The sequence below is a fragment of the Curcuma longa genome, chromosome 3, assembly GCF_044706935.1.
Source record: "Curcuma longa cultivar G26 ecotype Majalengka, Jawa Barat chromosome 3, ITB_CL_G26_1.1, whole genome shotgun sequence".
In the NCBI taxonomy this organism is placed as follows: domain Eukaryota; kingdom Viridiplantae; phylum Streptophyta; class Magnoliopsida; order Zingiberales; family Zingiberaceae; genus Curcuma; species Curcuma longa.
In genome coordinates, this window is record NC_133863.1 from 14,613,529 (window position 1) to 14,624,863 (window position 11,335).

The 11,335-nt window shown below is 36.2% G+C and overlaps 2 protein-coding genes across 2 annotated transcripts; one reads left to right on the forward strand and one right to left on the reverse strand.

The window, feature by feature from the left end:
• Positions 1-1,459: 1,459 nt before the first annotated feature.
• Positions 1,460-5,767, forward strand: LOC141822842 (uncharacterized). Its single transcript, XM_074710152.1, has 4 exons — positions 1,460-1,816; positions 3,363-3,434; positions 5,252-5,341; positions 5,463-5,767. Exons 1-4 carry the CDS (start codon positions 1,460-1,462, stop codon positions 5,628-5,630), a joined length of 687 nt encoding a protein of 228 aa, XP_074566253.1. The 3' UTR covers positions 5,631-5,767.
• Positions 5,768-7,578: 1,811 nt separating this feature from the next.
• On the reverse strand, positions 7,579-11,119 carry LOC141824239 (ACT domain-containing protein ACR6-like). Its single transcript, XM_074711487.1, has 7 exons — positions 10,971-11,119; positions 10,486-10,531; positions 10,247-10,361; positions 10,077-10,144; positions 9,000-9,596; positions 8,696-8,800; positions 7,579-8,574 (listed from the first exon to the last, which is right to left on the reverse strand). The coding sequence occupies exons 1-7, from the start codon at positions 11,042-11,044 to the stop codon at positions 8,260-8,262; spliced, it is 1,320 nt and encodes a 439-aa protein (XP_074567588.1). The 5' UTR covers positions 11,045-11,119; the 3' UTR covers positions 7,579-8,259.
• Positions 11,120-11,335: the final 216 nt, after the last annotated feature.

Consider the following 11,335-nt stretch of genomic DNA (forward strand, 5'->3'; position numbering starts at 1 on the left):
AAATGAAACAAAAAGTAGGTCTAGAGTCAAATAAAAGTATAATATATATTAAAAAATATTTGAATATCTCGATCAAACGAAAAAAACAAATTATTAAAATAATAGATTATATCATCGATTCATCATCTATTAGTAAAGAAGGGATGAATTTTATAGTGAAAGGCAAAAGATATATGTTTACATAAAGAAACAGTTGTGTTATCACTCTTTATTCGCACTTTCATTTGTCTTTCATTATTATACTTCTCCATCTCTTTTACTAAAACCCTTACCGCTGTCCTTATTATCAGCATCATCACATAGTCCTCACTACATCAAGATATGTCTGTATTATAAATTTTTTAAAATAAATTTACCTATTTTATTTTATAGCTTGTGAGTGGTTATTTTTAATTAGATTATCTAAAATTAAAAAACTAATTTTAATTTTTAAAATTTATAATTAATTTATAAAAAATTTGAAGTCCCTCTAGATGGTTAAACCTTAATGGCTTGTTTGGATGGAGTGAGAAAATGTTCATTAACAAAAAGGAAAGAGAGGGGAAGAAAGGGAAAGGGAAGTATTTATGTTCATCTTGTTTGGAGGAAAGGAATGTTCATTAACGTAATATATGTTATCTTGTTTGAGAGGAAAGGAAAGAGAATGAAGGTTAAATGTATGAAATTACAAAAATACCATTACTATTAAAATAAATCTACATATAAAAAAATATGTATAGTTCATTAAATCAATATAAGATTTTTCTTTCAAAACTACCTTGTGAAATCAAATATAAATATTTACAACTTAAATAAATAAAAAAATAAAAAAAATAATGAGTAGACATACAATAAACATGTAAAATATAAAATCTGTATACTTTGATACGACAAAGGAGTATTTTTATGTATATTTTTATAAAAATTTATTGATGTAAGAATTGAGTGAAAAGGTCGTGTTCAAATTTAAAAATTTTAAGTTAAATAAATTATTTGAGAATTAATATGTTAAAACAGGGATAAAATTGGGAGGCCTCTTGAAATTCTTCATATCTAGTCCTACCTATTTTGGTGATTCGAATTCACGATCACATCGGAGTCGTAAGATAATAATTTTACCGTTACATCAAAATTCTTTTAAAAAATTAATTAATACCCGGGAGTCTACCTTCCACCAGATTTGCAGTCATTCGGATAAAATTTACTCCATATGATGTATCCTTCCTTGGACCATCCTTGGGCGATATACCTTACTTGAAGGGCGAAGGGCACATATTGCTTTTCCTTATTTGTATACCTTTCCTCGGATCTGTGTCTGCGGATCGAATCCAAAAAAAGGAAAAGATGAAGACCCGACAACGACAAGGAACTCTTATTCCATTCCCCGCAGGCTGCCCATGCGCGCGTTATTTAAGGGCGATCGATCCCCACGCAGACGGCGGTCGTGGCGCAGATCAGATCAGATCAGATCAGCTCAGCCATGAAAGCGCTTCTCTGCCTTCAGGCTGCCGTGCCCGCCGTGATTTGCGCTCCCAAAGCAAACATCGGCGCCGGCTTCGGCTTGCTCGGCCGCTGCCGCAGTCTCAGCTTTTCCCGATCGACGGGCCCCTTCAGCAGGGCGCCATTGTGCAGCTGCTCCGTGAAACCGCCGACTTCTAATACGCCAACTACGCCCTCGGAGGGCTCCGACGGCGATCAGGATGATAATCAGGAAAGGGCTGTACCTATCGCAGAGGTGGACAACTCGTGGATGGAGCCATGGGAGGTGCTGCTTGATCATATCTTTGCTCCGCCAAACAAGCTAGAGGTCCAATTGTTGGATCCTGTTTCTGAACTGGTATTTTTTTTTTAAACCTTTTTTCTCCTCCCTTTTTCAGATTTCAGAAAACTAAGTAGAAACACCATCCTGTTAAGAAAATTGGTAGCTTTGGTGGTAAGATTCACATTGGCATACACAATATAATCTTCTATTTTCAGTAAAAGCGAATCCTCTATATTGTCTGTAAAATTTATGATTTTCTTTTTGAATGCAGAACCAAAACTCTAGGGCTTGAACTAGTGTTCTCTGTTTTTCCTTTTCATATTTGGATATTAACTTCTTTTCTAGAAATGAGAATTTAGAAGGGAAAAAAAAAAGAAAATATGGCATAACAATTTGAGTTTCTCCTTTCGACCTAGTATTCTGTAGTGAAGGAGAAACTCCATTGCACCTACATCTCCTATGTCAATCAGTGTAACTCTCCCTTCAGTGTCTCCTTTAGATGGTTGAAGTTCATCTTTAGCCCTCGTATTTTAGCAATGAGGGAAAAACTCCATTGCACTTGGATCTTACAAACCCCACCCTTACAAACCCCACCCATGGCAAACAAACATAGGCAAATGCTATGTGTGAATTTATTAAACTTGCATCCTCCTTATCTCATATTTTGGGAGATGGACAACATATGTATATAGGTTTCTCACCCTCTTTGACCCACCAGTCTTTGCCATCTTCCATGTCCAAATAGTTGCTCTAGAAGATTCCATTGTAGCCTCCTTGCATGAAAGGTTTGAGGCTTTCTCTCTGTCAAGCTTTCTTCCATTTGGCCTTCTTGATATCCAGCTCCATAACAAATTTTGCTCCATCATGCTTTCCCACCTCAAAATGCCTCTCCGTTGTTGATGAAGATAAGAACTTGAAAAGGTTGCATAAATTCTAAAAAAGGAATGCGAAATGAAAAAGTTCCTAATCAGTGTATAAAAATTAAGACATAGGAAAGAACACAATATGTTTATTCTTTCAAAAACTTAAGTAACCATTACGATATTAAAAATATTTTAATATAATATTAATCACTCCCATTCTTTCACATGGAGAAATAAATAGGAAACTGCAATTCTTGTTGGTGAGTTTACTATTTATGCTTTCCTCGTGCACATAGGAGCTTGACAAACCAATAATCTCTCAAATTCTAAAGATAGTAAATTATCATTAAATGGTTTTGGAGAGTAAACAAAACTTCTCACTCACTCAAATAAGTTTATATAAAATTATTCATAACAATAGATTTGATAAGTGATACATAAAAAAATATGATACCAAATACCAAAAGATTTATGATTTTTTTTGCCAATAATATTATATGATACTGATAGCCAAAAATTTAGCATTAGTTAATACTACTTTGTTCATACATGAGGATTTGTCAATTCATACTTACATCATTTGACATGTTTATCATTCATATATATAATCATAATGAATATCAGTTATAGAAAATATATATCACATATTGCATTGTCATATCTCTCTCTCTTTTTTTTAATCTATTTCAATTGTACAAATTAACTAAGATATATTTCAGTTTTGCATAACAAGTAACTCATACTCTGCTTATCTCTAGCTCCAGGGTTTAGAAATCGGGCACCAAGAGTACAATGCCTTATTAGCTCTAGTCCAAGTATACTTCAATCTGGTAACTACATACACTCATGCATTTCTTAATTGTTAATTTACTGTCATTTTGGTATAAAATCACATAAAATAATAAAACATTGATTAATTTTATTGAAAACATTTAGATATAGACATAAAATTATTAAAGTTTTACTTAATTTGATGAACTAGCTGATTCATATATGTTTTCTTATTTGTATCATGTTGTCACTTTCAGATCTAGTTTTTGCAATTTGTACTCCAAAACATGTTAGATTTGGATTTGTTGTGATCTTATTTCTAATGTTTCTACATTTAATTTATATAATTTCCATAGCCCAAGATTGTCATATTTAGAAGTATAGTAATAATAAATGCATATGATATAATAAAAACTTGACTATTGGGCTCATAATTTTACATATAATAATATAATTTTTTTAGTTAAGTCGAAGTGTTATGATCTAGGATTTTAGAGGCCAAACAAGAAACTTTGTATCGGCTATATTTTGACCAAATGCACTCTCCTTTGAACCAACTGACTCTGTCTTAATCCCCTCATGACCAAAAACCCAACAATTAAACTTTTTTTTTTTTGGAGAAAAAGAGCTCCACAAGGTGGCTAGTGATTGAGCTTTCTGCTCCAATCTCGGTTGGTTGGTGCTTGATAGACTGACTTGACACTGAATTTACATTTTGGGTTCTGCATCCACCATATTTCATCAGCCATGTTCCCTAAGGCAATGAGAGTGCTTCCCATCGTATTGTTTAACACCTCCATTTCAATTCTGAATGCTTCAATTTGTGTTTCTGATAGTCCAACACCCATGCCAATTTGTTGAAAGTTGAGTTCAGACAGCTTAATTTCTTTGTTGATGCATACCTGTGACTCATTGCACAGTAATGGGAAGGATGACCAATTGGCCAGCCGTTAGTGTGTTCTACTGCCATCCTTGGGTTTGATATAGATGCTCAGTGCCATGAAGTCTCTGAGTGAAGGACAAGTTGTTGTTCGTCTGAACCCTTGAATAGTGCCAGTGCTTGATTTGTGTGATTTGGACGATCTCTACAACAACAACCAAGCTTGATTTGGATGATCTCTGGCCAACCTAATTCTTATTTCCTGTTGATCATTTTAGACCACCATGTTCTATGTGGAGCCTAATTTTGATTTCTTAGTTTATAATTCCCAATCCTCCATAGTGCATTGGCCTGATACATCTGTGCCGGGCTACTCGATGACATTCATCAGAAGCTCCATTTACTAGGACTATGAGATGGTTCAGAAGCTCCATTTACTAGGACTGTGGGATGTAGTTGCAATTTCCTCAATCCCCTTGATCCACCCTAGTGGAAACTCATGTAGCTCAAGAATTAGATCAATGCTTCCTAGTTCACATTGTCAAATGCTTTTTCATAATTCTATCTTGATTGGTGCAAGCTTAGCACCACTTCAACGTCTCAGTGGTTGCCACAAAGCAATATTTGGCACCTTCTTTGTTTTTCTACTCACTTATCATTGAGCTGATGTAGCTTTGCAGCCTTTTGCCTAGACCTCTAGAACTCGTTTAATGCTAATGGTTTCAAGAGCAATTAGCTTGAAATCGTTAGTTAGTTGGACTTTTTTAGGGATCAAGGTGATGCAAGCTACCTTCATAGAAACTCGGAAACAATTGTCATACATCTTGTCTGATGATGGCCCAACTGCTGCATAGGAACTCAGACTTCATGTAGTCCTAGATTCTCTTGACTATTTGGAAAAAGGGGTTTCGATCTTGTGACAAAAGACATGCATCGTTCTTAAGACTATTAATAGCTCCAGTGTCCAGATACTTATGGTCCATAAGTTCCATGCAGAAAGACTATGAGAAAGCTAAAGCTATCAACAGCAGGATTCAGAATTTCAAAGAACATAGTGGAGTGGGCTCGAGGCTGCATCTTATAGAGGTCAGTTGTTCTCCATCTACAAGATGAGATTTCATTAGTTTGCTTACGACATTACTGATGCCAAGCTCAACTGCACATATATAACTTGTGAATCATGTGCCTTTGTTACCATGGTATCCAGGCTATTCTTAACTTGACATTGGCAGTGGAGAAGTTGCGACAAGGAAAACTTACTGGGAGTGATAAGGAGTTAGAAAGTTTGATTGAGAATGCCGAAAAATCATGGGGATTTTACAAGAAATTGGAGGAGGAGGGCTTCGGAATTCGAGGACCACCAGTGGATGAGTAAATAGGACATAGATCTTTCTATGCCTTTGGTACTTCAATGGTGATCATAATCTTGCATGGTCAAGCATAATTCTGTATCATGTTTCTTCTTCTTTGTATCTTGTTCTGTCAATTGCTTACTGAAAGGTTGGCCGGGTTGCGATGCAAATGAGAGTTTGATTCAAGCTAAAGATACTTTGAATACAATTTCAGAATGTGTTAACTTAGTCAATATTTTAATGGCATTCACACATAAGCAAGCACCCTAAGGATGTTAACTTAGTCAATATTTTAATGACATCCGTAGGAGAAAGTTGAGTTTTCGTTGTGAGCTTCTTGTGTCGAGGGTGGCCCGGTGGCTCGAGTGGTTGGATAGGAGGCTTAGTAATGTCGTCGAAAGGTTCTTGGACCTTTGTCCTTTAAGACGATATTGTCTTACCTGTGTATATAATAGTATTGATAATCATCTCCTAAGATGTAAAGATGTAACAACTTTCATTGTTCTTGAACCTACCTTAAAACTCTTTTAGGAATTAGAGAAGTGAAGAGAAGCAAAGAAAAACAAATGATTTTTTGTTTAATGAGTCTCAAGTCTTATTAGCCTTTTCTAGGCTATGCACATTATCTAGTAGGAAAGATATAGTTCTTTCATGAATTCTTTTGCTCCCGTGCTAGCCTTTTCTAGTAGCAAGGATCATCCTCATACATGTTGGGAGCACCTTCTAGCAAGAACTTGGTTAAGCTCAGTGATACAACATAAGCTATTGATTCTAATGATTCAAATATAAATATCGGAAATAATCTAGCCTTTTCTAGTAGGAAAGATCATCCTCGTACGTGATGAGAGCACCTTCTAGCAAGAACTTAGTTAAGCTCAATGATGCGGCGTAAGCTATTAATTCTAATGATTTAAATAAATAATCTTTTAAACTCTGTTGATTCTGTAGAATATATGGAAAAGACAATCAAACTTAACGTTTGAGGAAAAGAATGTCGTAATTGAAAATTCTTATTAATAAAAAACTATCTCAAAAGCAACTAAACATGTGTTTAAATAGACTCAAAACTTTAATATTGTAAAGACAAAAATAGATCGAACAAGGCAAAATTAATAAAAAAAAGATAAAATATTCTGGATCTTCGAAAAGACTTTAAATGATATTTTTTGGATCTGAAATTGGTTTGTTACCGATTACATATGGTAATTCAACTATAAATTTTTGAATGAACTTCGATTTGATAAATTGTACGTTTTATAATTCAATCCAAATTAAAAATTATAATCTCTGAAAACTTACTCTGCTAATTAGCATCATCATTTAAAATTGTTCCCAAATAACTTCTTTTACCTCTCCTCGACAGGAGATAGACTCATGGTCCTGGTCATTTTAATATCATTGGAAAATTGTTGGAGAAAGATGACTCTTCCTCAGTGAGTTTGTTGTGTCAATAGCGAGTCGTTGCATTGGCGATTCGAGTAGGTATCATGGATCGAGGGCACAACAATGCCATTGCAAGTTTGTCTTAGGTCAAGATAAGAATTAGTTTTATTTTAAAATAAATAATGATATTTGTTTCATTTAAGTACTCAAAAATTATCTTTTAAAATGTACTGATCTTCGTCTTAAAATAGAAACACTATAATTTTTGAGACTCAATAAACCATCAACCACCTTAGAACTCTTTTAAGAATTAGAGAGAATAGAAGAGAAAACTCAAGTGGAATTGTACATTATTTGAGTTGGGTACCACTTGCAATACTTGTAGGGAGTCTCTTTTATAGGTTTTATAGGGATAGAGAGACACTTCCAATGGACACAAGGATGAAGTACACAGTGCCCCCAGGCATAGTGTGGTGGTATAAGATAGGATATTTTTTATCTAAACAATTAGGATTCAAAATTCATAAGCAGCACATGCATGCGGTGTTTGAACAACTAATGCCGTTGGAGTACCCTGTCATGAGCAACCTCACTTTCTAAATTTACTTAATGATCATCTACTTCATAACTTGAATATATGATATATAAAGGATTCGGTTAGGACATTGCTAATAGCAGAGCCAAAGACAGTAATCAAGCTATGCCACCATAATCATTGTCCACAATGCCGATGGTAACTATGAAATTTCCTTTGCAACATTACATTCTTTTTAGCAGAGTTGGAACTCTGCTCGTAAAGTCGAGTTAGGTCAGTTGGAACTTGAGCTTGAAGCTGAACCAAATATTCTTCTGATTTGGATCTGAGCAAGATGAGTTGTCGGCTACTTTCATTTCACTGCTTTGACTTGGCTATTGACTCGGCAGCTTCCTAGTGCAACTTGGAACACTTTGTCTCCATGTCTAACCATATCCTTCATCCATAGTGCTAACTCCTTTTCTCGGTCAACGGTGGGTGGTGGATTCTTTTGTATGGCAATGAAGCTTGGGATAGGGTTTGGTGTGAGTAGGCCTCACTTCAACCTACTGAAAGAGTCAAACAAATAAGGAAACTTGCATCAATATAATATAATGAGATAGATCAGCACAGTTGACTTTGATGTTTTAGAGCAATCTCATCCACTGAGTGAACCTTTTTCACTTCCTAGAACCAAAATAAAGTCAACTATGTTCATCTATCTCTGCACAGTCTACTCAAGGTTATGAGTAGCCTTATCTGAAACTTTGAAATGAGGCCTTGAAGAGATTGCCAAAGATGAAGTTGACACTGCCAACCATCTCAGGAGGCTTTGGTGGAACCTTAAGCTTCTGTTTCACTCTCAGTACTGTGTCTCCAAGTTGACCTTTTATCAAATCAATTGTTTTCTGATCGATTGGGTTGCCAGACATTTCTGAAAGATAGAAGGTATCGTTTCCCGATATTGAGATCTCTGCTCTCCTAATTGTTAAGCCATTCTCGCGGAATATCCTTGTGATCTCTGAGAGAAAACCACCTCTGTCCTCTGTTTGCAGCTCCAATTCTAAACCCTACACGCGACAAACAAAATGAAGGCATTGAAACACATAATCACTATTGATTGTATCCAAATGCTTATTTGTAGTTAGTCTAACAATACAACGACTAAAATTTTATGAAATTCAATTCTACCTCTGATGCTCTTCTTTCGATAGCAGCCTTGAGACACTGAATCAGGCGTTGTCGCTCGCTCTCTGAGTTTATGGGGAGGCCATCTGTATGCCTTATATAGTATTCCTGAAAACATACAAGATTAACATATCAAGCATGCCTTTTGACATCATCAATATAGATGTGAGATCATAAACATAGACGTTGGCTAATTTTCTAATATCAGTAGCTTTTGATGACAGCACAGCTCATGCATTCAAAACTTCTATCAAAACGATTTTGATATGATTCTCTGATTATAAATTATCGCTAATTTGACATTTACCTGATAGGCTTCCTCCTTTCCTGAGCTTACGGTCCCATGAAACACAACATACTTTAAGTCTGTGAGCGTACAGAGGATATCGAAAAGAAGCTTAGGCCGGTCCTTAGATCTTAAAATGACCACAGTATAATCCTTCTCCAAGCAGTCCATCACAGCCACGTGAGTTCTAACTGTATCATCTACGTCTCCTTTCATGCTAACCATCTCATAATCACGATCATCTACCATCATTTGGTGCAACCTTCTCTCAGTGTGGGTAAGCCCCAGGGAGATAGCCATCCTTCCTATCCTAGAGTCACTGTTACCTCTAAGAACATTACATAAAAGCTTCTTGATTGTAGAAAGCCTTTCAGGGTCTTCAATCGCTCCACCAGTGGACTCATCAGTGACATGAAGTACTGCTGCAACTCTTCCGTTGTGAGTCCATAGCTCAGCTTTCGCAACAAGACACAATTGGGTTGCAAGTACAGCACATATTTCAGATAGCAAGCCAGGTCTGTCGGAGCCTGTTACTTCAATCAAAGTGTGTTCTTTGGAGGGCATTGCACCTATTGAATTCTGGAGCTCAGGGAAGAAGTACACTTCTGACTCTATGGACTGCACACGTAATTATGGTCAACAAAAAATTATCAATCATTATCAAATTTAAGATGTCAACTATTTACTGATATTCAAAATGGGTGGGAGATGAAGAAAATGACCAAAAGTGGTTAAGAGTGAGGAGCTAGATGAAATTTCCCAATCACAAATACACAAATTTAGATTCTTAATTGAAAGCCAAAACTTTTGGATTAGTTATCCAAATGTTTCAGCATCTCTAGCTGCTTATGAATAGACTTATTTCGCATATAATCTTTTGGTTTGTGCTATCTTCTGAATCCTATTTTTAGTCTGACCATAACTATATATCATGACCATTTCTTCATATCAAAAGATTCTGGGATTACGATAGCACAAACAATCATTTGGAGTAATTCCTGCACTGTCAAGTATGATAAGTTACTTGTACATTTATTCAATTTCAGCAAAATAAGACAACTGCAAAAGAACAGCTGAAGAATGAAAAAAATCAAGAACCTTTTGAATGTAGGAGATGACCTCTCCGTCCAACACTTTATTTCCGGCTTCATCTGTCACATTAAATACTGAAAACAACACAAAAGCACAAATATTTCTCAAACAAAAATATAGAGAGAAGCAGAGATGATTCCTGCAATATTATTTCAATCCAAAGTAAAGAGGCATACCGTCCATGAACCAACTCCCGTCCGAAGATATGTAGGCCTTCCTGATGATAAGGTTCAGATCAGTGAGGACTCGAACTACTTCCAGGAGAATCCCTTGCTTGTTCGCGCTATCCACCTAACAAAACCAGTACAAAGAATATATATACATGAAGCGTGGCCCAATAACAAGAGCATCCATCACATAAAGATGCTTTAGAAAACTTGTGGATTAAGCTTTATCTATTCAAGTATTCTCTTACTCTGATAACTGTGGCATCATAGCAAGAATCATTATCAACCACAACCCTGCACTACATGACCACGAACACCATTAGATAAGATTTTGAAAGGGAAAAGGAGCAATAGTAAATATATAATCCAGAAAAAAGAAAAGGCCAAAGCATCTTGATTTCAGAACTAAACTGGAAAGGAATATCAGAGAGAAATAGGGTTAAGAAAATTTTGGATACTAACTGAAGACAGGCATCAATCAAAGCAATATCATAAAATCAATTCTTCAAAGAAAGTATCAGCATGAAAAGATCGCTCATCTCTTCCAGACAAAAACTTACCTTTTTACCAGATCAAACTCCATCTGTAATCAAAGAGAGAGAGAGAGAGATAAAGCCCCGACATACTATCCACACATCCCAAGAAGACGAGCCAAAACAATCAATCATAAGAAACAAAATCTACACAGGTACAGAGGGGGAAAAATCAGAAAAGGCTGTTGCAATCTTGTCACCTTGGTGGGTTCATCCTCCTGATGAGCTTGGCAAACTCATCCTCGTCCACTTCCACATCTGGATAGCTCCTCATCGCCCACAGCCCACACCGAGCGGAAGGGGAAGCCGCTCGCTTATTTATACATGGACAGATCCAGAGGCCAACAGAGGAAACTGCATCGTCAGAGAAAAAAACAAACAACAAACAGACAAGCGCCGTTTAATACGATTATCATTTGACGCTTTTACATTTCAAACCTTCAATTTTCCGAAATTGTATTTGATGCTCATGTAGGGTTTGTTTCGAATGGGTCATGGCATGCGTCACCACAAGTCTTAATGTGCCCCGTCCCGATCGTGACCCGGCTCGTTGCATCCCGGTTGA

Bases quoted from the DNA above. Each gene is read 5' to 3' on its own strand.
- LOC141822842 (XM_074710152.1), top strand. From the start codon at position 1,460: ATGAAAGCGCTTCTCTGCCTTCAGGCTGCCGTGCCCGCCGTGATTTGC. The intron at 1,817-3,362 runs GTATTTTTTTTT...GCTTATCTCTAG, and splicing joins TGGATCCTGTTTCTGAACTG to CTCCAGGGTTTAGAAATCGG. The intron at 3,435-5,251 runs GTAACTACATAC...AGTTCCATGCAG, and splicing joins TCCAAGTATACTTCAATCTG to AAAGACTATGAGAAAGCTAA.
- LOC141824239 (XM_074711487.1), bottom strand. From the start codon at position 11,044: ATGAGGAGCTATCCAGATGTGGAAGTGGACGAGGATGAGTTTGCCAAG. The intron at 10,532-10,970 runs GTGACAAGATTG...CATGTAGTGCAG, and splicing joins AGGAGGATGAACCCACCAAG to GGTTGTGGTTGATAATGATT. The intron at 8,575-8,695 runs GTAGAATTGAAT...TGTCGCGTGTAG, and splicing joins TCGAAAGAAGAGCATCAGAG to GGTTTAGAATTGGAGCTGCA.